Source organism: Bacillus rossius, chromosome 5, assembly GCF_032445375.1.
Source record: "Bacillus rossius redtenbacheri isolate Brsri chromosome 5, Brsri_v3, whole genome shotgun sequence".
NCBI lineage: Eukaryota > Metazoa > Arthropoda > Insecta > Phasmatodea > Bacillidae > Bacillus > Bacillus rossius.
Genome location: NC_086333.1, coordinates 59553104 through 59580333, shown reverse-complemented (window position 1 = coordinate 59580333; position 27230 = coordinate 59553104). Strand labels below are relative to the sequence as shown.

General features: G+C 40.9%; 1 protein-coding gene across 2 annotated transcripts; it reads left to right on the top strand.

Annotated features, from left to right (window-relative positions):
• Positions 1 to 254: 254 nt before the first annotated feature.
• LOC134531851 (monocarboxylate transporter 9-like) lies at positions 255 to 27230 on the top strand. Of its 2 annotated transcripts, XM_063367838.1 has the most exons (10): positions 272 to 533; positions 2937 to 3069; positions 3685 to 3811; positions 8505 to 8648; positions 11365 to 11599; positions 16507 to 16654; positions 21500 to 21657; positions 22908 to 23212; positions 26173 to 26364; positions 27060 to 27230. In XM_063367838.1, the coding sequence occupies exons 1-10, from the start codon at positions 295 to 297 to the stop codon at positions 27212 to 27214; spliced, it is 1836 nt and encodes a 611-aa protein (XP_063223908.1). In that variant the 5' UTR covers positions 272 to 294; the 3' UTR covers positions 27215 to 27230. The 2 variants fall into 2 exon arrangements, with proteins under 2 accessions (XP_063223909.1, XP_063223908.1); XM_063367839.1 differs by lacking the exon at positions 27060 to 27230 and having other exon boundaries at positions 255 to 533; positions 11298 to 11599; positions 26173 to 26363.

Sequence of the window (27230 nt, the reverse complement as noted above, 5' to 3'; positions counted from 1 at the left end):
TAATATTCCACGAACACAGAAGCGGTGGGAATTGTGTTTCTACGTAATATATTGTTACGAACGTAAGCAGGGCCGCGGCGCGTGCAGGTTCGGAGCTGGCTGGCGGCCCCGCACGGCCACTGACGTCACGTGGCCGCCGCAACGTGAGACGTGTCGCGCGCGCCTGGTGGATTACAAGGGTCGCCGCTTCCCCTCCCTCCTGCCACGCCAATCCCCACGCGGCGGGAGTTCCGCGGGTCGCCACGCGAACCGCCGACGTGTGTCTCGAGATTTCTGGCGTTGGGTCAGCGCGGAATGACGCGACTGGCCACAGCCACGCTCGAGACTTCTAGAAGTGGCGCCTGGGCCTATATAAGCCCAGGACGCCTCCCTCGGAGGAAGTTGGGAGTTGATCCGGGCGATAGTGCCGCGGGTGCGGCGAGAGTCCTGAGCGAAGCGTCGAGTGGATCCTCGGCGAAGGGAAGTGTGACGGCGGCGGCGGAGTGCGGCGACAGAGGTCCACAAGGGGTGCTGCGGCGAGAGTTGCGCCAGAGGTGCGAGCGAGGTGTGCGGTGTGTAAAAACCGAGCGACTGGGGAATAAACATTTTCTAAGTGTAATTGATTATTAGGCATTTATAGAAGATTATTTGTTAGTAATGTAAGTATTGGCAATCAATAAAACTGTATATTAAAATATTTAATTGGACTATCCATTTACGAACCCAGTAGTTTTCGACGGTTATAGTTTTTAATAATCGTAACAATATATTCAATGCTGCTTTGCATATATATATACTTTTGATTTGTTTTAGCGAAATCACCAAATAATTGACATAAGAACTAAGTATGAAAGACACTTAAACAAAAACCAAAATATATAAAAGTTCAGTTTTCTTTTATAAAAAAAAATCATTACTTAAATTTATATGCATTAAGTTTGGAGTTCTAAAAGTCTACTTTTCCCTGAGATTTTAGGGTGAAGATCAATATTTTATTTTAAAATTCAAATATAAATAAAACTTGCCCGCCTTCACAAACTCCTGCTTACGAGTTTGGCAGAACTTTCAAATTTATATTTCTTGTCCCTGTTTGGTCAGGTAAACAGTAAAAATGTACTATGCTGTATGCAGTTTTTTTTAATTAAATTGCGACATTTTTTAAAATAATAACAAAATATGTATTATGTCATTTAAATTTTTGGATAGAAAACATTCAAAACATGCATATGAAATATGAAGCAAGACGGTAAGCACTATTAGTCTGAAAATATGTAGCTAAACCCCCATCAATTGGAGGAACAATATTGTCTTAGAGAGAGATCTGTCTGCACTCGTCAGTCACAAAGCAATGTCGCGCTCAAAGTGTGTAGGCTGTCTTCGTAGTCGAACCGCCCTTGAGAGGGTTGATGGCATACAACTATCCATATATTATAAGATATAATAACTGAATGATGAATCGCTCACATAAATATGCTAGTAGAATATTGTAAATAGAGGCCCAATGAAAAAGCGTATTCATATGTGGCAGAGTAGACTCAATGATATGTAGGCTAAGTCTGCCTTACTTTAATGTTTAAAATTAATTCTTACGTCAGGGCAGCAATGAGGGGGGATAGGATAGTTTACCGAATGTATTCCAGGATAGTTTCACTACAATAAAGTTTACCAATACGCTTAGTACATCCCTCGATTTTCGTGAAAGTTAATATAAACGGGTGCATGTTGCCACACTTGGGTTCGCCATTTAGACAACTTCGGCTCGTGGCTATAGCAGTTTCTGCAAGCATGCGCGTTGGAATTTGAACCTGTTAAATTACCGTTGTGTAACGCGCGCTTATTTCATTGCATATCTGATTCACACTAGAATTTCACCCTTAAAGTGTCTAAAGAAGTAGGTTTATCCTCAAAAACGCAGGCGATGATAAATTCTGTCTAGGGGAAAATGTTACAGGTTCAACGTTGAGGCATTCACATGCGACGCTTCGCTACTCCTGTTGTTTGGCTCGCCCTGAGAAATCAATAGTACCATTTTGTTAGACAGAAATATAGTTAGGGTTTAAAAAGGGGAAAATGTTTTACTGTTATTCCCTAAAATGAATACCTTTCGTATATTTATAACACTTGTCATTTTTTAAAAGATTTATACGTTAAATTTGTTCCCGATTTTCGTATCATATGTTTTTTTTGGCAGCGTGAGAAAACATGAATCGGTTTACACATTACTGGCGAATACTGAAAAACTCGCTCACATTTTTTTCTTCTTTTCTTCTGATCCTGTTACCACTATCTTGTCGTCAGCTCACAGTTTTTTTACAAGTCATTATATATTTTTTTCTGATGAAATTTCCGGGCTGTGTATTCATTTAAAATTTGAATTGGCTAATTTTAAATTGCTTTTTCTGTGAGTTTGTGTATTCATCTTTCTTGTCCATTATCGTGGTTTCTCTATGACTAGGGCCACGATTATTTCGCGAATTCATTTCACACCAGGCTGAGACACAACTCGCTTATACGTGACAAAGCCTTTTTATTGAATGCTCATAGCGGGTTACTAGTGATTGGTAAACATTATTCTTCTCCTTGTTTGTGACTGGCTCTCGGTCGTCGAGGGCATGCCAAGGAGCGCTGCAGTCCAATCACCAACGTGAAGCACATGTATACGTGCTTCGAGTCTGCTTTGATACCCAAGGAATACACGAAATAATCGTGGACATATATCTATGAGAATGTTAAAAAAGTCAAGCTCCCCTGTTGCAAGAACCGTTGAAAGAACTCAGCTAAGCCTTGTCCACCGACGCGTGTGTCGGCAACTGCAACAGACAGGAGGAATGGCACACTTGCTCGACGTGTGTCCGCTCACGTGGGCGGCACCTGGCGGCAAGGCCGGCGGATGAGAGCAGTTCGTGCCGCGCGGAGCGGCAATGGAGTAATTGCCGCTTGATTTGTTTTCGGCCCAGCGAGGTGGGCGGCCGGCGAAGAGCGCGCGCCACCATGGAGGAAGGCGGTCCGGCGGAGCGCGCGGCCAGCGAGGACCAGGCGCCGGAGGGCGGCTGGGGGTGGTGCGTCGCCCTCGGCATGTCCGTCATGTTCGTGAGTACCCCTGGCCGCGGGGTCTTACAACTCATAACTCACACTCAAACCAACACGCTCTAGTTAGGTGCCCGTCCACAGCAGTCCGAAACTGTGGGCGGTCCGTGCCCTTATCCTTATGTGACACTGTCGCTCGGTAAACTGCCCAGTCTACAATTGTGTTCTCCGATGTTGTCCGATTGTCCTGAATTCTAACGTAGTCACTAGAGCGCAGTACGAATGTTTTTTTTCTTTTTTTTTTCGATTTTACGAGCCAAAGATTGTTATGTATTGTGAAACAAATAGGTTAACCTGACGTTCTTTTAGAACACCAACGAACACCACCTTCTGTTACCAAATAAAATCTCATGAAAATCCTTAATTTTTATGTCATGGATATCAAGACACGAAAATACAAGTTCAAGCGATATTTTATTAAAATGTATTAAAGCGTATTAGATCTTGAACTCAAACAGAAATACGGTGAAAATCCTAGATCCTGATATCGTCCGGGATTAAAAAAAAAAATAGGTTTCTTCAGTTTCGCGCTGTGTGGTTGGTATAGTGTCGGAATCGTGTAGTGACCGATTCCATAGAGTAAGTAAGTGAAATGTGCGTGGACTTGTGTGCCCGCAGATCGTGATGATGGGCCCCGTGGGCTGCTTCGGGCTGGTGTTCGGCGAGTTCCTGGAGGCCGTCGGTGGCGGCACGCAGGCCTTCACCGTCGTCGTCAGCGTGTTCGTGACGTCTGTGTCGCTCACAGGTGACCTGGCCGAGAGCACTCGCGCAGAAACATTCTGCGGGGAAAGTGTCGTCAGTCGATGAACTGCCAGAACTTTGTTTTTAAATGTGTAATATGACATCATTTCTACGTCAAATGTAGGTAAAAAAAAAAAAAGATTTTGGTATGATATCAGAACGATTGTCAGCATGATATAATTTATCCTTACATCATTTTTTAGTCACAACAGATGTCAGTGATATGTAAAAATTACTTAAAAATTAATTATACCTAGCTATGACTTACCAGTGATGTCAGACCTAGGTCATGTATTCACGTGGTCAAATTAACTTCGCTTACTGCTGCCAAAGCATGTCGGTGATGCGAACTCACGAGATTTCACCCATCCAAAACAAGAGTCCAACACGCACATGATACAGTCGAGTATATACAATGTATTATTGTATGTATGCGTATACGTGTACACAGGCCGCTGCGCGGTCGCCAGTCTGGCGCAACACGTCACTAGCATGTCGGTGACGCGAACCCATAAGTTTTGCCCCTACCAAAAATAGCTCAAAGCTGCTTAAGAATTTTTCACTTAAAAAAAAATTGGCGCGGGTGGTTCCAGCTAGCTACCCGCGAGCCCGGAGCTGACGCCGGTTCTGCTGTTGAGGACGCGTCAACGCCCAGCCACCTCTCGACGAGTACACTCACGTGCTCTCGTGTCCTTCGTGTAGGATACTCGCACACCAACTGCGACGCAGAATTCTTTAAAATACTGCCAAGCGTGATAAACAAAGCTAAAAAAAATAATAATTAAATATTCGCTTTTCAAATACAAAAATTTCTGGATGCAAATCATAGGCATGCTTCCTGCGCCTGCCGCTAGAATTCGCTGCCTGAATCGTAAAAGTTGCTTACCTACCATCACGCGCAGATAGCAATCAGCAGCACGAAACAACCAGAAAATTTTAAAATATTAGAAACGCAATGCGATAAAAACCCCGGCTTTTTACCTGATTTTCGACAATAAATTTTATTAAAATACTGCCCATTGGGTTAAAATTCACTAAACAGTTAATACTGTAAAGTAACCGTACACGTTAGAAATTATAATTCTATAGAATTACTAAAATATTAACAAAACATTTTTAACACATATTATAACACTAAGTATATGTTTGTTTTGTCTAAACGATCAAAAAAGTTTGTAAATAATTACTAAAAAATAAAACTTAACTTTATTGAGCTGATTCGGCATTATTATGTAATATTATTATATTATAACGGTTATTAAAAAGTAAAATAAATTCAGTAACGAGATTTGAACAACGTTCCTCGATGTGACGAAGCACGCGCTATGTCTCCGTGCTACAGGGCCCGTTACTCTATTGTAAGGAGAATATGTGATATAATAATTGTAATTAGTACTTTTTACTATGACTATTTTAATTTACCAAATATATTCCGGGATTTATTCACGATCATAAGGTTTCATTTGGAACACTAATTAACACCAATACGTTTGGTATGCACCCCAATGTTTACTAAAGTGACTATATACGGGTTTATGTTGCTACACGTGATTATCCATCTTTGTGTTACATTTCCGTTCATCAACTTCCGTTCCACTTTCACGAAATCACTCCTATCAAATGCCGTATACCAAGAGCTACGATGTTTACACATAAAAAAAGTGCCAAGACAGAATAATAAAATTATAGCCACTTATCTATATGAGGTTAAAGTTACAGAGAGACTGTTTTGGGAGAAATATTGTAATTCTGTCCGCCCACTTTGGTCTATTGGCTGACGTGTATGGTTGGTGGGACAGGAGTTTCCAGACCTTCTACCTGGGTTCAATTCAATTCAATTAAAAAAGCTTTTTATTATGTCTTTTTCATACATTAGCACTTTTACATGATACACTTGACATGCCAGCACTCTGTGCTCTTTTGCCAAAAATTAAATACAATTTAAAAGGTGAACATTGGTTTTACATATTATATACAGATGAACAGGGTTCAGGACTGAGTGTTTATGATTCATCTTCATCACGCGAAAGGTAAAGGCAAACCAACGTAGAATCAACCTACCTTGGCAAGCATTTGGACGTCACGGGTGTCATCACCGGGGTGGTGCCTGTGATACGACATCCAGCCATGGGTTAGAACGACTCATCATCATCATCATCATCATCATCATCATCACTGTAATCATTAGTGGACTACAGCCCAACATGCCTCACACACAGAAGCGGCAGGAATTGTGTTTCAAAATAGTCCATACTTAATGCCGGTTTGCACACGTGTTATTCTTAACGTCTTTCATTAAAACGTGACATGTGTTTCAAATTTTTAACATTATTATATATGTCTTTTTTTAACGATTGACTTAAGAACAAAATATTAAAACATCTAAATGAAACTCAGAAATATAAAATGTTTCTATTTTCTTTTTTTCAAGGCAAATCATTACTTAAATTTCCATGTGTAAAAGTTGGAGTTCTAAAAGTTTACTATTCCCAGAGATTTTTAGTGTGGTAATAATATTTTTTTTTTTAAATTAAAACATAAAGAACATAATAAAAAAAATATAATGGTTGCACTGGACCCCTCAGAACCCTGGCTACGGCCCTGCCTTGCGCCGTCGAAACCCACTGCAGTGTAAAGCTTTGCACGAGGCCGTGAAGGGGGAGGGGGGGGGGGGGGGGTTAGATGAAAATGTGTAACACCTCCCAGCTGGTGACTGGCGAGTACAAACTTTTGAAAAATAATAGCCCTCTTTCAAGCCTGGAGTGGCCACGTCTGTATGATCACATGGTAACCGGAAGCAGTATATTTCTTATTCCGGATGACGGACTTCACCAGTTTTTGGACGCCCGAAACATTGTTATGAAGTGTAGTGTTTGCACTCTGGAAAAAGTTTCAAACGACTGTATTTCACTTAAGTGACTAAGTCCATTGAAAAGTTACATTTGGGGTTGCGTTTGTCAGATGACGCAATTTTATTTTTTAGTTATGAAGTTATGTATAGTTATGAATACTGAAGAATAATATTCGTTTCGCAGCGCTGTAAAACCTTAACTATTAAATAAATTTAAAAAATGTTTATAATAAAAATTGTTCCTTAAAACACCATCTTTAAAAATGGTCTGATATCATTTATTTTGTAAAATGATTAGAAAAAAAGTTATATCGACAAATATATTTTTTTTCTCAAATTTTTATGGATTTTCGCTTATAACTTTTTTATTTATGGTTCTACGACTAAACGTTACTGGACAAAAGTTGTAGATAATTTTATTTGCAACAAAAAATGTTAAATATTTTTTTTGAGACCTATAGTTTGGCAGATAAAAGCGTAAAAACTATTTGAATCTCTTTTTCCAAGATGGCGGCCGTAGGAAAAGGGTTACAACCCCACAAACTTGGATTTAACTTTACACTAACCCCCCCCCCCCTTTTTCATATCAAAAAAATAAATTTGCGTCCTCTGACAAACGCACGCTAAGCCCAATAAAATGTAACATTTCAATGGACTAACTGTGTGTAACGACGGAGATTCTAACTCACACTTCTGACCCTCATCAGACGTGGTCAAGCACCATTTCCGCAATGTTTCAGGCGGATAAATATAGCGATGGCGAGGTAAAAAAAAAGCGCTCCAATTACGTCACAGAATTCCATCTCCTGACAACTCCAAACTCTACGGAATGGAATATATCCTAGTAGTTTAATGGCGAATCCAAACTTTTGAAAAATATTGTCCCGTTTCCACGCCTTTTTAACGCATTTTAGACGACTTGAAAAGTTATAATAAAAATAGTTTTGTCTGGACTTTTATGAGTAGTACTTAAATTTTGAAATAACATACTCTCGGCACAATAGCACTAAAAATGTAAAATTATACAATATTTACAATAAAAAATTTAACCGACTTCAAAGTGCAGGTGCGTACTTGAATATATTGTTACGACCAATGTGGGTAGAAACTGGGTTCGTAAGGGATATCCCAGTAAAGTTTTAATACAGTTTTATTAATGGATTGGCAATACAATTATGGTTCGTTTTAAAATATTTTATGGACATACACTTTTTGCTGGTTTTCACTGTATGTCATAGAGAAACCACAAGAATGGACAGAAAAATGAATTGACAAACACAAGTCATAATCACCCGACGTCAAATGTGTGCAAATTCGTATTCGGCAGAGATAATTCTATGGAACTAATTAGCAGGAAGAAAATTATCACGGCACAGACGAACACAGTAGACTGGCCCGAGACGAAACAGTTGCGACGTTTCGGGAGCTGACATCTGCTCCCGTCATCAGGCACGAACAGACTGATCATTCGTGTATTGTGGGGGGATTCGTCACGCTATTGCGATTCCAGCCAGGGGCGCAAAAACTAAATTTCCAAAGGGGGTGGGGGGCAATATACCTTATAAATAATCATCGTTCCCCCCTATTGAACCGGGAAAATTTGTATTTCAAGGTGGAAAATGGTGCTATTTAAGCAGTTTTATTATCTAAAAATTGAATACACAGCACTTTATTTGCCCCCGTTTGCCCCCACTTCAAGGTTTCAGAAGGGGGGGGGGAGGAGGGAAAAATACCTTTGCACCCCCTGTTGTTGCGCCCCTGATTCCAGCAGTATGCCTTCCCTCACTAAAGCGATATTTAACTCTGACGAATATTTCAGCAGTTGCTGTCCGCATGGTTTGTTAAGGTCTGGTGACCAACTACGCCATGAAGGAGTACAGCGCGCGCCAGGTGGGCATCGCCGGGTGCCTGTTGGCGTTCTCCGGCAACTTCCTGTCCATATTCGCCACTAGCGTCAACTACTTGGTCATCACGTACGGCATTGTGCAAGGTGAGACATAATTTCAACTAGCTGCAGTGTCCGCGAGTTAAAGCTAAATGGATAGTGCTATTTGACAGTGTGGTGGACACAATTATTGCTGTTTGTACTATGTCGATGCCCTATGATTTTCTGTTTACCCATGGCGATCGGCTGAACGGTTTAGAAGTTGATGCGCTGCAGCGCCATCTAGCTGAGAGTTACAAAAAATGTATAGCATAAAAACCTTATCCATGCTTCGATGTGCCAACTTTCATGGCGATCGGTCAAACGGTGTCGGAGTTTATCAACTTCATATATACATACCAACATCCTATTTTATATACCTATATAGATAATTTTTTTACATAATTTAGGTCTTATGTTTGGTCAAAAACAGAATTTATTAAATACGGACATATCCCATACAATTCAGGGGAATTATGTTAGGAATCAGCCATTGCCAAGAGCTTAAGCAGAATTTCATTTTTTTGGAGAAAATAAAAAAGGGAGGGGGGTGATTCCATAGAACCACTTTGCCCGCTGTTGTCTTTCAAATTATTTACTTTTATTGGTGGGAATGACAGATATTTCAGGATTTCTTGAGGGGAGGGGGTTCCCCCACCTCCCACCGTGCCCTTGCGTGCGCCACTGTCCAATAGCTTGCGCGTTTAGTGTGACTTCAGGAGACCGTGGAAATCAGGATGAATGGGACGGGGTTAGAACCCAGCTCTCCTCCCAAATAGAGTCCAACATTTTACCGTTCAACCACACCGCTCAGCTATTCCTAATAAAAAGCTAGCGGCCATTGACTTAAGTTGGTTGGCTCGTGGATTCTAGCCGCGCCACCTCGGTCGGACTGGCCATGATGTGTTGTGGTCAGAGCTCCTAGCGGCACGCGGTCAAGTCAGCGCCGTGTGTCGGTGTGAGTGGCTGTCAGTCTTGGGGGATAACCCTCTAGCTGGCAGCGAGCAGCTTAGAGGCTCGGCGTTGAAAGTTGTGTTATCACTGACTCGTCTAAGCCCCTGGCCGTCACGTTGTTGCGAACACATTAAAGCCACACACTCCGTGAATTTTAAGTTGGAAATTAGTCTGAAGTTAGGTCCCGTGCCAAGTCGATAAACCTAGAAAATGTCATTATTAATGTGAGTACGACAGGCATCATTATACCTTTCGGCTCGGTCTCATACTTCAAGTTTGTTGTTTTATTTTCAAACTTTCTCACCATATATTTACAAAATACTATTGTCAGTCAGAGGTGTATTTGTTAGTGGAGCGGGATGATAAGTGCGACGCTAGCTGGTGCTTCTAGCGCGGTATCGCCTCTAAGCGCAAGGCTGCGGACTGACGTGCGCTGTACCTATTATTATAGTTCATAGGACAACTATGAGATTTGGGTGGTAACTTTAACACAATAAATCCGAGAAATGAAGATAAAGGTGCAATGCAAGCCTCTTGGTTGCTTTCAAGAATCTCTACCGTCTGTTTCATGTCTAAACGTTGTAAGAACACGTGTTTTAGCGATTTTAACTCTCGTAGAAATACAGTTTGAAAACAAAATACGGAAACAAACTACTCAACCACCCTCTGAGTATTCTTAATTGCTTTTTCTTTTTTAAACAGACTATATGAGGATACCTTGAACAGTTTTCAAATCGGTAGTTTCTAGTGAAGCTCTGCATACCGTATGTGAGTCCGGATGAAACGGTAAAACAGTAAAAAGGTATAAAATCACGCTAGTATCTATAATCATCATCACTTGCGTAAGTTTTTATATCTTGAAAATTATAATATAATATATATCTGGTAAGATAATTCGTGATTCAAAACCAATAAATTGCAAGAGAGTTATCGGAATAAATTGACAGGAAAATCGCTTAGTAGCAATGGCCAAAAAAAGTGACCAAGTCTTTCAGTACTCGCCAGTGATGTGTAAACTTCTAACCTCGTTAATGAGCAAATTCATGTGATTTCAGGTTGTCTATGTTGCAAATAAACTTATAATACGAAATTCAGAAACAAATTTTTAACGTTTTTTTTTTTTTTTTTTTTTTTTTTTAATAATGCCTAGCGTGTGTTTTCAACTAAATTTCTTGACGCGAATCACACGTATTCTCCACACCCGCCGCTAGAATTCATTGCCGGAGCAGCTACGTCGCCTTTAGGATCATTCGATTTCCAGAGCGAAAGTTTAAACTATACGATGAAACGGCTCCAATAAAAGCGAAAAAGACGGAAAAAGAAAAACTAAACCCCGGATTTTCGACACGTAATTTTACTAAAATACTGCCCATCTTGTTAATATTATAGTTTCCTTTTGCCTCTATTAACGTTGGTTCGCGCCATCTGTCACAGATGGCAGCACCGTGGTTGCACATTAAGGGAAGCTTAAGATGTCCATCAAGTTCTGTCCCTGCCCGATTACACCCGAACAATTCACTTTCGGCCAACCTCGGGTTTATTTATATATATTTATATTTCTCTGTTTATTTTAATGTAGCTATACTAACCTAACTAACCGTCCATAGTGTTTTAAAGTGTTTTAATGTAGCTAATCTAACCGACCACTTTTAATATTTGAATTCATTTTTCCTGCGCAAAAATAAAACAAATCCCGAAGTTGGCCGAAGGTGAATTGTTCGGGTGTAATCGGGGAACGGCAGAACTTTATGTGCATCTTAGGTCTGACGCACATGAATGGCGCGCGAGGCCGCAAGGAGAGACCGACAAGAGACGTTGGCCCGCGCAGGCACCGGCTTCGGGCTGATGATCACGCCGTCGTTCACCGCCATGAACACGTACTTCATCCGGCGGCGCAACTTCGCGATGGGGCTGGCGCAGATCCTGATCGGGCTGGGCTGCATGCTGTACCCGCTGCTCATCAGCCTGCTGTACTCGCGCTACGGCTTCCGCGGCACCCAGGCCGTGCTGACGGCGCTGGTGCTGCACTCTCTGCCCGCCATGGCCACCTTCCAGCCCGTCAGGTGAGCCGCGCTCGGGAACCCTTCTTTCAACAGACGCCCGATCGTGCATCTTCGGTTTCTTTTTTGGTTCATTGTAAACATTGGCGTAGCTGTGTTCATAAAGTTAGGGGGGGGGGGGGACAAATAATGAATTCAATGTCATGTCTTACTAAGACGGGGGTCCGGGGGTCCTCCACCGGAAAATTTTGATTTTAAAAGTGCAAAATAGCGCTTTTTAAGCAGTTTTTGTATCTAACCATTGGATACATCACACACACACATACACACACCTACACACCTACACACACACACACACACATATAATCACATTTTTTATGGCCTTGATATCTGCCATAGTTTTTCACAAATCGCTTCCAAACTGATACATAAAATAAAGTAGTATTTTCGGTCGAGTTCGTTAATAACAAGATCCGACCAAAGAGGTAAAAATGGGGAAGGTTATTGAAAAACAGAAAAATCGCTATAGTTCCCATTATATATCAAATAACACACATATTTGAACGTATTATAACTCGCAGGAGTAATACCAAAAACATTTGTATAAATAAAGTTTTGATACGATCAAACATAAGTGAAGGTAGTGGAAAAAATCAGGGGTGGATGATAAAAAAAAATTGGTTGTCTGTAAAGTCGGTTTACGGACGATAGTTTAACGTGACAACGAAATAACAAAACATTGATGAAATGATCGCATACTTTTATGAATAAAAATGAATAATTTTTATTGAATTATCACTATTTTGTATGGATACAAAAAAGGAGTGAAATGAAATCTACAATTTAATTGATAAATTTACTTTTATTTGCACTTATTAATTTAAATATGTTTATTACTTTAACGAAGAGATTATTTTAACTATAACTTTTATTCATGCTTGCTATTTAACTTCTTCCAATCTGTGTTATTCTGTTAAGGATAGGACGATGATAGGAAAAGTAGGAAACGAATGGGAGTGTTTCAAGGATGATGTGAAGGAAAATGGCTTACCCAACACCAAAGTGCAGTCAAAAATAATATATTTGGGCCACGGACTCTGCAGCAATGCTAGGAGGAACGGGTTAGCAAAGAGCAATGAAAATGTTACATTGAAATGCATGAAAACATAATTACGCCACGGACTCGGTCGCAATGCTAGGAGGTTCAGGTTAGCAAAGAGCAATATAAAATGAGCGTAACGGGGGACAGCGAAACGGGACAATGTGCGTAACGGGACACTTTTTCGTGCGTGCAGCCGGCTTTCATCGATTTATTAGACGTTGTTACGTCAAAAAAAATCGTATTTCCCTTGTAGGCACACCATCTAATTCAATCAAATTGTTTGTAAATTGTACAATTTTTTACCAAAAACCTTTATCTGATACAATTTTTGATAAGATGAACAATTGCGCAAAGGTTTGAAAATAGTGGATTATGATTTTTTTTTAAAAAAATAAGTAGGCACACTATTGAATCCGATTTAATTATATTTTAAATCTTATAAATAGTATCTAAAACTTATCTGAAACGACTTTTGGTACAACCAACCATTTTTGCAAGGAGTGAATAATAAGTGACTAAAATACAAAAAATAAATTCATTACTATCTTAGTGATAGTACAATCGAATTCGTTAAAATTATTTGTAAATCTTAGAATTTTTATCTAAAACTTTTGTTTGAAACAATTATTGATAAGACAAGTCATTGTTTCAGGGGTTGGATAAAAGGAGTAGAATTATAAAAAAATTAATAATTTTCTTACCATTTAAAATATTAAATTAGTTCTGATTATACTAAAATGTAAAATTATTATCTACATCTTTCTGGTGAAGTAATTTTTTATAAGACCAACCATTACTGCAAGTGTGGAATAAACAGGGGTCGAATGACAAAAAAAATCACAATTCCGTTAACATGCACACTATTAAATCCATTAAAATTGTTTGTAAACTTTATAAATATTATCTAATAAGTTTGTTTGAAACAATTTTTGATAAAACCTACCATTGCAGCAAGGGGTGGATAAAGATGTGTTAAATTACAAAAATATATTAACAACTCCCTTATCAAATCCGTTCACAGTGTTTGTTAATCTTATAATTGCTATCCAAAACTTTTGTATGAAACTATTTTTGATAATCCAAACAATTACTACAAGCGGTTGAGAAAACCTGGGGTTGAAAAAAGAAAATAAATTAAACTTCCTTACCATGTACACTATTAAATCCGTTCTTATTTTTTGTTTAGTTATTAAATTACTGTCTTAAGTAATTTTTACTTAATAAACAATTACTTAAAGTGGTGGGAATAACAATGGTTGAAAGACAAAAAAGTAATACATTTTTAATAGGTATAATATCAAATACGTTATATTTTATTGTAAAACATCCACTTAACTTTATCTAAAACCTTTGGCTGAAACAATTTTTGATGAAACTAACTACTATCATAAAAACAGGGGTTGGAATTTAAAAAAAAATCAAAACTTCCTTAGAACCATATTCGTTCGAATTTATTTTAAAGTATCTTCACCTTGTCTTAAACCTTAGTCCAAAGAAGATTTTTATACGACCACATATTAGTGCAAGGGTTGAAAAATAGTGTTTGAAGGTCAAAAATTTTGCTTAGCTGCCTTAGTAGGCATAATATGAAATTCGTTTTAAGCTATTCAATGCTGGATGCATCGAATTAAACATAAACATTCAAAATATTTTCGCTGCATGGAATGTGATAACATGTTTAATCGATCGTTTTGGAATATTGGAGAACATATAGGATGTTATGTACTGTTCCTAACTATTAATTACTAACAGGGCCGCCGAGAGGGGCAGGGGGGGGGCAAAAGGGGCAAATGCCCAGGGGCCCGGTAGCCTTAGGGGCCCGGGCGCCCGGCTGGGAAGTGGAAAATAAATGGCTGGAAAAACATTTTCCCCCTGCTATTAAAACTCTTGTACTATATATATATATATATATATATATATATATATATATATATATATATATATATATATATATATATATATTTGTTTTGTGTGTTCCTAAAACTACAGTCGATAACCAATAACCTAACCGAGCAGTAGGTACTTGTAACATTCAGTTCACACCAAAATACTTGCGTAGTAGCAGAAATGGGATCGTTACAGGGACGTCGGAACAGGGGGGCAGCAGGGGCGAGTCGCCCCCGTGCTGTTATGCATGGGAGGGTGAGAGCAGCATTTCGCCCCCCCCCCCCCCCTCCTTTTCCCGGAATAAATGTTTGGTCGTAGTAGTATTTTTCTCAACCTGTAGTTACAAATGTTGCATTGGTGATCACATTGATTAGAAAATCAAATTTATGATTGTCAATATACTTTAAAATGATTGCAAATTCCTAGATGATATTTTATTTAAATTGTACTACATCTACTGTCAGAGTAGTATTTAATACATACTACGTCATCAAATTCTTGGAATGGTATATTTAATAATTTGGTTCGGAAACTCATTAAATAGCACAATTTTGCGTCTAAAATTCCAAATTTTTCCAGGGGAGGGCCCCCGGACCCCCCGCTCTATGACTGAGGTAAGTGTGATACATCTGTTCGCCCCCCCCCCCCCCCACTAATGAAAACGTTGCGACGTCCCTGGGACGTTATAAATAATTAATATGTATTACAAATTTTTCAATTAATGAACGTGGTTTAGTGTGTTTGATGTTTTCGAAGTAATAAAATTGATTATTACTTTAAATTATTTTAATAATATTTACTTTCAGAATAAATTATTATTCTTATGTATTTTAAACAGTCATATAATAATGCGATTTCTGATTATCATTTAAGATTTTTTTTTAGCAAAATATACATCAAAATTAATTATTATTTGTATTTTTATGGGATTAACAATGCAAAAGAGCACTGAGATAATACATGCAAATGCTCTTTTTTTGCGTAACTAGGATATCGTTATGTATGTTCAAATGAAGTATGCAATTTTACGATACCATATATATTTATGGTATAGGCCTACGTAGTAGTGGTATGCAAAAAAAAGGAAGGGGGCCTACTACCCCAGCTGCCCAGGGGCCCACAAATTCTCTCAGCGGCTCTGATTACTAATATTTACATTACTATTAAACTATTGTACTTAAAAATGTCTGATAACTAATCACTTGCACTTAATGTTTATCCGCAAGTCACTCAATGTCTGTCAAGTTTCGCAGTTCGCACTCCTCACTGGAGCTAGGCTCAACAGTGGTTCGCCCCTTACCTCGCGCCTGTCCACACACACAGTCTCGCGCCACTCGGTCGCCGCACTCTCACGATACAGTCGAACTCCGCGTCGCGCCACTCTCAGGGGAGGGGAGGATCTCTCACCCTCTTCGTCGATGTCGCACTTCCCTTCACTCGCGGAACTCTCCGAAATTTCGGAACTCGCTCGGAACTCCCGCGACGATCTGCGTCGCTGCTTATATACTTGTGGCACCTATCTAGAACCGACTAGAGCAGCCGTGACGAGTCGCGTCATCCCGGGCCGATCCGAACCAGAAACATCAAGAATGGCGAGGCTTGTTCGCGCCACTCCACGCGGTCGGCCTCTGCAAGCCCGGAATTCCTAGGCCGCTGAAGGTGGTAGGTCTAACAGCCCGAGGCGGGATGATGCGCGGGATGCGGAGGCGGGAGGGGGTAGCGAGGGCCCTTGTAATCCTGGCCAGGCACGCGTGGCATGCCGTACGCCAATGGACGGCGCGTGACGTCAGTGGCCGTGCGTGGTCGCCAGCCCGCTCCGCGTCGCGGTCTCGTCTCTCGCGTTCGTAACAGTACACTAAGTTCTTAAATTGTTTAACGAGTCTTCAGAAGTTTCCGAAACCTCTCCAGAAGAAACAGTGACTTGTAGATGTACCCACGCCTGTGGAGCTGTGCTGAGCTTGTGTGGGCTGTGGGTCTCGAGGTGGCACATGCCCGCCGGCCGGCGCGGCAGCACGAGGCCCGCCGAGGGACCGGTGGAGCAGGCCGCGGGGGAGCCCCCTCCCGCCGGCCCGGGGGAGACGGAGCGTCTCCTGGACCAGCAGTCGCCCGCCCTCGTCGAGAACGGCGAGGTGAGTCCCTGCCGCTCTTCACTCAGCGACAGGGCCGGTGCAAGGTCAATTGGCGCCCTAGGCGAAAAAACTTAATGCCTGCCCCCCCCCCCCCCCCCCCCCCACGACCGGACACCTCAAAAAAAAATTTTCCTTGCCTCAAAATACATCACGTAAGCCTAAGATTTTGTCAACAATCAAATGTAAGAGGGCTTGTGTTTTTTTTTTTTTTTTTTTTTTACTTTTTGACTTATTACAAATCATAAACAGGTCACCGTGGACTTTAAATAATTACTAATATCAATTTAAACATTCCAAACTGTTACAAAAATAAATTTTCATCTAGTTTGAATAATCGTTAAACATATTATATCAGCTGTTATGTGTCGTGCTGCGCCGCCCCCAGCTACTTGGCGCCCTAGGCGGTATCGTACAGTAGGTCCATAAAAGTATGTCCCAGATATAAATATTTATAGTATCAACTGTAAGCGTTGTAGAGTGTTGGCTCAAGGTCACAATTAATGAGTACACCCAAACAGTTTTAGATAAGCGTATGCGCGAGTACTGTTATGTTGTTTTCTCGCTTGCAGCGCCACCCACGCAAAATGGCGACTCCTGAGCATAATGCGTTTTGTGTTCGGCAATTAGCTAAGAGTGAATCCTTAATATCATCCATTCCCGTTGGAATCTCTTCGTACGAGAGTGGTTGAACGTCAGAATCCCTGAATGTAGGATTGGTCGTAATGGTCGAGACGACAGAGGTATTTTTCGCTCGCCTGACATGACGCCATGAGATTTTCTCCTTTGGGAGTTTATGTAAGATCGTGTTTCCGTTCCAGCGCTACCTAATGATTTGCCAGAGTTGAGACACAGAATTGAAGAGGTTATTGCTTCCATTACTCCGGACTTGTTAATCAAAGTGTGGGAAACTTGGAAAGTTTTTTTTCAATATGAAATCATGAATTGAAATAGGCACATTAAGTTACAAGATAATAAAAATTTTGAATTTGTTTTTCCACTAATGTCCATATTTTTGACAGAAAAATAGACAAACAAAATCAAAACTGGAAACCATTTCCGTGGGGCCCTGGACGATTGCTCGACTAGCCCTGCCCGGAGCAGGCCCTGCTCCTGAACATGATGGACTTCATGATTATACAGTTTTTTTTTGCGCATGCAATGTTTCTGAAATGAGCATCAGGTCTCTTTTTACAATGCTGTTAAAAATGGGGGATTGATGATACAATTATATTATTTGTATTTTTGAGGCATTATTTTACAAACTATTTTTTGAAAACTTTTAAATATGTTCACGAACAATAATATTGTTTTGAATAAATATTAAAATTGGATCACACAAGTTTTTTAAACACGGAAATTACAGCAAACATTTTTGACATCGGTGGTTGCTGTGCGAATGTAATAGCAAGAAATATTTTATATCTAGTTGTTAGTTTCGATTTAATTTCACATATTATCTCGGACTCACGCCACTGCTGGTGTACGCTGGTTGATACTAGGTCCGTAGGTGGATAATCTTTGATAGTAGGCATGTTCTCCGTTTGATTAGTTAGGCTATTCATCTTTGTTGCCCATTCCTGCGATTTGTTTTCTATGATAACCAGCGTAAACTAGCAATTGCAGGAATATTTCAATAAACATAATGTTTCGGTTTGTCGCGTGGTGAAAATAATTATTGTGTTCACGATAATGATGGAATCACTATAGCGTGAAAGACGCGACGCGAAAGACGTGATGCAACAGAAAACATCGCGTTATTGTGAATATGAAACTAATAACGTGTCAAATGAAAAAAAAAAAAAATGTTTCCTCCCATATAGGCTATACGACAACCATTAATGTTTACAAGTTAAACGGAACTGTTTGAAAAAAATTTGTTCAATCCGAATTTAATATTTATTCTAAAAAGTCATTGTACGTGAACGCATTAAAAATATTTCCCAAAATATTTGATTGAATAAAATAGAAAAAAAAAAACACAAATAATGATTTTTTTACCACTGCACCAGTTTAACCCACGTCCGAAAACCAGATTTTCGCTCTCGTTTCAGTAGGCATAACATCGCACCCCCTACGTGAATAGGAAGTCCTTCTAATCGGGTAGTCTGCCGCGTCCGCCATTTTTGCGGCACTGGTTTGAGGGATGTGTCGAACGTGGTGGGAAAATGTTCGCGTCTATCGCATCGCGCCCGTTGCTCTATTTTGACTTCAGCAGGTGTTAGTGCGCAGTGGTGAACACACGAGGCAGCCAACACAAAGAAACCGGAAGTTATGATACATGCGGTAGGCCAATGTTACCTATTTTTGATTATGCAAGGTGAGCTGTTACAAGATCTGGGACAATAAATGACCCAAGTGATGTATTTTGAGAATGGTAATAGGGTTTTTTTTTTTTTTTTTACTCGCCGTCTTTTTTATTCCCTAGAAGTTGTAAGAGTTGGAAGTAAATGAACTTAGGTTAAAAAGAGGCGAAGAGAACAACTTGAGGTATATTTTATTTTTTACCAGGCACAAAAGCAGAGCTATTGAAAAATAAATACAATCTGGAGTCAAGATTCGTCTGAAGGTGGAACTGCTTAGGCAACACCTAATACGATGCCACAAATGATGAGAGCTTAATCAAGTTATGTCATCGGTATGTGTTTAAATTTAAGATCAATACGAATATAGGTACTCCACACAACCTGTAGTCATTAAATGAATAAATGTTAGTTAAAATACTTTATTCAAAATATTAGATATAAATACTATACGATCATTGTCATTTGTAACGTTGACGTCGTCTGGCCGACGACCACCCCAGAGCCCGACCTGCACCCGCCAGTATACGCTCCCGCTAACGGAACACACCCCTGGCCATGGCCCACCCGAGTCAGGCGAGCCGAACAGCAATTAAAGGCAAAACCGCGGAAACCTGAGTAGACAAGAGAAGAACCGTACCCATTCCTCCTGGAACATTAAATTAGGATTTTAGCGACAATAAAATCTCTTCCAGACACACCCGTTTGGAGTCTAGCGTAATGAGGTCAAACCTGGCGCAAGAGAGGCCGAGCCTCCCTCGGACGCCATGCCAGTTCGGCAGTTCAGCGCAGCTCACGGACCGGGGCGGACCTACGTCCCACGGAGAGGCAACATCTTTTGTCTGCATCGAAAGTAACGTCCGGTAAATATAGTCACTAATTAACAGAACCCCTTTTATTACTTAACCTCTCCGTGAGTACCCGGTCCCTTTTTTTCGGTCCAGGACCTAATCCGACCGCATCAATTTAAAGACACCCCGCACCACACTTGGTCAGCGGGGCTGCTCTTCAGTATACGGCACGGGCCGCCTCCCGCAACTTACAGAACTTTATTTAAGGTCACGCGCACGGCGCTGACCACAAACCCGCAAGGGAACTTGGACAAACTTAATTGCGGTGCGTGTTTCACCACAGTGGGCACAACACCCGCGCCGAGACATTTGCATACGGGATTGGCCGTCTCCAATCGTCCGCCCCCTTAATTCAGTGTATTTTTGTGTCCCGTATTTTGTATTGCTAACTTACGTTACCCGAGTAACGAGTGCCACATAACTTGTGCGCACCCCCTTAATTCAGTGTATTTTTGTGTCCCGTACTTTGTATTGCTAACTTACGTTACCCGAGTAACGAGTGCCACGTAACCTGTGCGCGCCCCCTTAATTCAGTGTATTTTGTGTCCCGCCTTTGTGTTACGAAATTACGTTACCTGCGTACCCAGTGAGACGTCTGAGACGTAACAGCGTCCGAGGCCACGTAACGCGGAACACAAACAATACGGCGTCACGGAATAACGAGTAAACCCCCCCTGGGGACCTCTGTAGAGTGTTGTATTGTGTACGACTCGTTCCTATGAATAAAAGGTACGACACCACCACCTCAACTCCACGTCTCTTATTTAAAATCATCTCACGCAACACCGCCGCCGGCCCTAGTGGGCCACGCAGGGGCACATACATCCACGACCCCAAACTCACGACTAGAACCGAGCTAGTCTGGCGCCCACCCGGACAATACGTAGCAAGAACCGCCTTTTCCCACTAGGAGCCACACCGGGACTCGAGCCCGAGACCCCGGACGACGGCAACGTGATACTTAAGTTATTCATTGTCCTAAAAATCACAATATAACTGAACATTACGAACAATACATGAGTTTATGATAGCGCCGAAACAACCAGAAGAAGTCTTACCTTTGCAACTGTTCCTCGAGGGAGCAGCATCGAGGGCATTACCTGACGACCTGAGAGATTCTTGCTCCGTCGAAAAAAAAAAAAAAAAAGGCCATCCGCCAAACTTGTTTCCGGCAAGTAGATCGCATAGTGGCGCCCCCGGGGGTATAAGATCAAAAAGAACTGCGAGCAACACAAACCCATTGTGACAATCCAAACACTTTGTGGTTGATATATATATTTTTAACAAAGATATTCTACTTATTTTTCTGTTTTTAAAATGACCTAACCGCTGAAAACATGGTGTTGTACCCAGGGGCGCAACAACTAAAATTCCAAAAAAAGGGGGGGGGGGCAATAGGCCTATACCTTTTTATAAAGAATCATCGATCCCCCCCTATTGAAGCAGGGGGTCCGGGGGTTCTCCCCCGGGAAAATTTGTATTTCAAGGTGGAAAATGGTGCTATTTAAGCAGTTTTATTATCTAAAAATTGATTACACAGCACTTTCTTTGCCCCCGTTTGCCCCCACTTCAAGGTTTCACAGGGGGGGGGGGGGCAAAATACCCCCCCCCCCTGTTGTTGCGCCCCTGGTTGTACCTGCCAATGTTCAGGGCACAAGAGGGGAGATGAAGTCCTGCGACGCTCTGTCCGGCAGGCGAGCCCGGCGAAGCGGCGCAGGTCGGTGGCGGACGAGCGCGGGCGCAACCACAGCCTCGCCTCTGTGGACAGCATGCCCGTCAGCCTGGCCGCCGTGCTGGGCCACAGGGGCAGCGGCGCCCCGCTCCGCCCTGCCGGCGCCAAGACACCCGCCAGGTACACTTGCTTGCGCTGTGCTTGCGGGACACACCCCGACACTATAGGCTGAGCACTGCCAGATAGGTGGAACACTGCCAGATAGGTTGAGCACTGGCAGATAGGTTGAACACTGGCAGATAGGTTGAACACTGGCAGATAGGATGAACACTGGTAGATAGGTTGAACACTGGCATATAGGTGGAACACTGGTATATAGGGTGAACACTGGCATATAGGTTGAACACTGCTATATAGGTTGAACACTGGCATATAGGTTGAAAACTGGCAGATAGGTGGAACATTGTGAGATATTTTGAACACTGGAAGATATTTTGAACCCTGGGAGTTAGGTTAAACACTAGGAGATAGGTTGAACACTGGCAGATAGGTGGAACACTGGGAGGAGGGATCGTGAGTGGATGATCCAGGAGTGGAGACGAATGGAAAGAGGGATGCGATTATTCCTGGTGAGGATGGGGCGGAAGAGAAATGGGCTTGGGGAGAAGCTACTAGCAGTGAGAGGAGGGAAGGACTTAAAGGAGGAGGTTTCAGGAATTGGGACAATAATGATGAGGGGAGGGGTAAAGACTCCTTGCCACCGGGCAGAAACCTAATCACAATAATACAAGTGTACCGTGTCGGCTTAAGTGTAGTGTTTGGATTGTGGAAACAGTCTTAAAGGACTGTACCTTATTGAAGTGACCTTAACAACACGTATTCCAATTCATAGTCAGAGTTGTAGGTACTTGTGTCAGCGAGGCGGAATGATAAGTGCCACATTCGCCAGTGCTTCCAGCGCGGTATCGCTTAAGGCTCTGAACTGGCGTGCATAGTGCAACTATGAGAATGAGTGGTAATCATAACATTATATGATAGAGAAATTAATATAAAGGTGTAAAGTTCTTTCAAGAATCTCTACCTGTTGTTACATGCTTAAAAATTACTCTGGGAAAAAAAAGTGTTTTAGCCTTTTTCACTACCTATTATAAAGGTACATCTTAAACAAATAAATCTGGGAACAGGGTTTCGCGAATACCCTCAGCGTATTCTTAAATGTTTTTTTTTTAAACAAACACCACTCAGATAAATTGAGTGGTTTTTAAATGTTGTGGTTTTTCTTGAAGCTCTTGATACACCATATGTGTGCGCAGATAGGTGGTAGCCTCAACCACGACCAGGCATTGTCAAGCACCATTTCCGCAGTGTTTCTGGTGTTGCAATGCTGTGACGGCGAGGTACAAAGTGACAGTGTGCCGTCTCCTGCGTAGGGCGACGGCGCTAGAGAAGATGGTGGACTTCTTCGACCTGAAGCTGCTGCTGGACCCGGTGTACGTCAGCATCTCGGTGGGGCTCTCAGTGGCGATGGTCGCGGACATGTCCTTCTTCAGCTTGCTGCCCGTGTACTTGGCGCACCTGGGCGTGCCGCAGGAGGGCGTGGCCACGTGCCTGTCGGTGGGCGCCGCCTGCGACCTGGTCAGCAGGGTGGGCCTCGCGCTCCTGGGGCTCGTGGCGACCGTCGACAGCCGCACGCTGGTGCTCGTCGGCCTCGTCTTCACCACCGTCTTCAGGACCGGTGAGCGCCGCCTCTCGCGCCCTCTCCGCGTTTCCTTTAGTGGCCTTCGTCGAGCTCTTGTTGTTGAGATGGACAGATGACGCCCCTGCTTTATGACTGTCTTGTAATGAGCACCGTGCCTTTTCGACTATTTTCCGATTTACTTCCCAGCTCTGTCTGCCAGATGACTCCATGAGGCAGTATGACAACAAATACATTTGTGAGCTGGATACGTCATTTCAGTAGATTTAAAACACCGGGGCCATGCATAATTTTATTGGATGGTACTAAATGCCATTTGGAATATGAAATTGTTGATGTAGCTGAGCAGTACCAAATAACTCTTTTCTCCTTTCCAGCAAACACGCCACATTAACTCCAGTCTCTTGATGGATCAGTGTTCAGAGCTTTTGAGCAATATTGGGATGAAGCAGTGTTTGTTACATTGGATTAATCATGGTGATAACACAATCACAAAACATGCTTTAGATCGCTGTTCACTGGAGTGTGAGGCAAATGCATGACTACATCCAACATAAAATCCAGCTTTAGAGCTATGGGTACCATTTAATCCTGACATTCTGCATGACGAAGCATATGCACCCAGCTATATCACCGAAAGAACTAGTCTCCTTAACAATGAGCCAACACATGTAAGGTTACAGCAAGAAAATTCTAATCAGCAACCTGAGTGTTCAGGACTACCTATTGTATAATGTGATGAAGAAAATTAAGTGGTACAGGAAATACTGAGGAACAACACTGACCACAGCTCTGCTACCAACATAAACGATTCATTCAAGTCTCTCTTGCCCACACCTCAAAAATAAGTTTCAAAAGCTACAAAGAGGAAATCATCTCTGAACTGCAAAGCCATTGATATGAAAAAATCTCCATCTTCAAGATCGAGTACAGATCAGTCAAAAGAAGCCCCTGGTACAAAAAGGAAAACTTCTCTCACAAAGGCAAATATCTCGAAGCCAGTTGGGTGAAAGCTTGATGCCAGAACACGTACAGTCATATTTCCCAAAGCTTCTAAATGTTTCCGACCGAAAACCAGATACACAGTACTATGGTTTGTGCAAAGAATTATGGATATGAGAAAATATAAGCTTTGTGAGAAATATTTTAAGACTTACTGCTGAAGCCATTGATGAGTTTATTTGTCCATTATGTGAAAAATTTTTTTAGACTAAATATGAACTTTCACAATAATGTTATTAGTCATATTTCAATGGTTTTTCAATTAGGTACTTTGATTTTATAGCAGTTGTCGGCAAATGTTGTGAAATAATTTGTGATATGCATTGACATCACTTATTTCTGCCTGTTATTCTTTAATCTGCGTAATTGCAATCATGTAAAACTTTTCTAAAAATGTAATTGATAAATAATATGAAATATAATCCAAACTTTTGATGGGGCTGATGAAATTTGTTCGGTTATTATGAATGAAATTCTCTTTAAAAATAATTATTGATATATTTACCATAGTTTGAAGCAATATTTTAGTACAGAAAGTTAAAGTACCTATTTCAATATTATAAGTGTTAATTTAAGTGAAAAATTTATGATACGGCTAAATTAAATTTCAATAATATATTATCTGCTTAAAGCACACTTCTGTATCAATAGGGCCAATTAGGAACACTAGGCCATGTTATATCTACAAAACTGATTCGCACAAAATGTAATTTCGAAATTTTTGCCATATTGCAAGATACATAATATTTTGCGAGTATGCCAGGCCTTAATTGGTGCACTTACCTTACTTGAAACAATCTTTCAATTAAAAAAAAAAAAGCTACCACAGTGGTTAAATACTTGGCTTCAATTGATCGGACAGAGTAACGTAAACGAAAGATATGAAAATTGCTGAGCTAATCCGTTACAGCATGCGTGCAATTATAGAACGAGCTTTATTATAACGAGGGCACTGAAGTTGCACGTCAACGTGTAGGGTTTTTATCTTTATTATGAATCATTTAATTGATTGGTTTTTTAATTGTTTATTTGTGAAACAAACTATCAAAAAGTGTGCCTTCTACAATTATGCGATAAATGATCACAGAATCGCTATCCTTCAGCCGCTTGCACAAGTGTCAAGAAAGGACATTGACTATCATGGTCAAAAAACATTTATTCATTTAAATATAATTTGAGATCCTAGAGCACAATACAGTCGGGATTTACGTATCTAATCTATACTAATATTATAAAGCTGAAGAGTTTGTTTGTTTGTATGCGCTAATCTCAGGAACCACTGGTCCGATTTGAAAAATTCTTTCAGTGTTGGATAGTACATTTATCGAGGAAGGCTATAGGCTATATTATATTATCAATTACACTAGGGATCCTTACTAAAAGTCCAATTTAGAATCAAATGCGTTGGCGGGGGTTAGATACAACATGCAGTACACGTACAAAGTGTGTGTTGACAATGCCGCAGGTGCTAGAAGTTTATTTCCTATTGCCTATTAACATTGTTGCCACGCACTAGATGCCTTATCATTCTTAATTTTCCCATACAAGTAAAAAACACCCGTGTGATATTAACAACGAAGCAATCAGTACCCTCATATAGAATACATAGAGAGAGTGTGAGGTATATATGTAGATATAAAGAGATAAATACATATAGAGATACATAGATATATAGGACTATAGATGTAGATAGAGATAAATATATATTTAGACATGGATAGATTATTTGTATATGTGTAACTATTTCAAAACGAAACTGAATGAGGCATTGCAATGTATGCCGAGCATTAGCTAGATAATGGAATCTTTTCAATATTAGTAATCCCTTATTTTTCAGTTTTTTTTTTCTATATTGCTTTATAGAGTCTAGATTACATACAGACCAGGTAAATAACTATAAACTGGCAGAACAACGTCTGTTGGGATCTGAAAGTGTTTATATTTCCGAATACATATTACAAATAGCATAAAGTATGTATATTTTACATTTGTTGTAGTGTTTATCTTCTACACGGACTACGTCTACCTCACAGTGTTCACCGGCATCATCAGTATCTTCAGACCCCTGCTGCTCATCGAGCTACCTCTAGTATTCGCAGAGTACTGTAGCCTTCAGAGGTTCCCCTCGGCATACGGCCTCTTCATGATCATCAGCGGAATGCTCTCTCTTGTCTTTGGACCAATTGTAGGTAAGCTAAACAACTACCTACTTCAACTTAAATGTGGAGAGTGAAGGTCATTAATCAGGCATTCTACGGTTCAGCACACACTGTGACCCGGCACCAATCAAACCGGATGCATTCAGGTTGTTGTTGGTAGATATTGGCAATTAACCATGCCCGAGGCAAGCCAGGTTCCAGAAGTTCTTTTGTAAGGGGAGGGGGAGAAGAGAGAGCCCCCACTGAGTCCAATTATTTTTGTAGGTTATATTAAACCTTTCTTTCATCACAAGTTGTACGAAACTATAATAGTTAAGTATTTTAGACCATAAATTCGTAAATATCTCATGACTTATTTAATGTAATGTTATGTAATTGCATCCTTTCTTTGCACAACAGCCCCTTTCAAAAAGTCTTTCCAGAGCTGCCCCTGCCATCAGGTGGCATTATTGCGCGGCTAGCATTTTTTTGCTCGCTGGGAGTTTAATCTTTACTGTTGGTTTTCATTTCAGTACAGTGTTAGATTTTCCCATTTTAAATCATGTAACATTTATAATTTTCACATTCGGTGATCCCATTAAATTTTACTGCAAAATCACCAATCTAGCATGGGTGTGGTCCCAAACAGTATTAATAAGTTGTCAAAAGATTTATACCTGAAAATTGTTAAAGTTAGTAAGGTTTTACAAGAGTTACTAATTTCTACATTGTGGCTTTCTTCTCAGGTGTCATCAGAGACGTGACAGGAAGCTATACAATATGTCTGCACTCGCTGGCAATACTGACGATGATGTGCATTGTCTCATGGTTAATAGAGCTGTTTGTCATGAGGTTTAAGTGGAGGCGGTCACTTTCACAGCGCATTTTGAATCTCAAATAAAGAAACTTAACAAAAA

Bases quoted from the DNA above. Each gene is read 5' to 3' on its own strand.
- LOC134531851 (XM_063367838.1), top strand. From the start codon at position 295: ATGACGCGACTGGCCACAGCCACGCTCGAGACTTCTAGAAGTGGCGCC. The intron at 11,600-16,506 runs GTGAGCCGCGCT...GTGGGTCTCGAG, and splicing joins GCCACCTTCCAGCCCGTCAG to GTGGCACATGCCCGCCGGCC. The intron at 21,658-22,907 runs GTACACTTGCTT...TCTCCTGCGTAG, and splicing joins GGCGCCAAGACACCCGCCAG to GGCGACGGCGCTAGAGAAGA.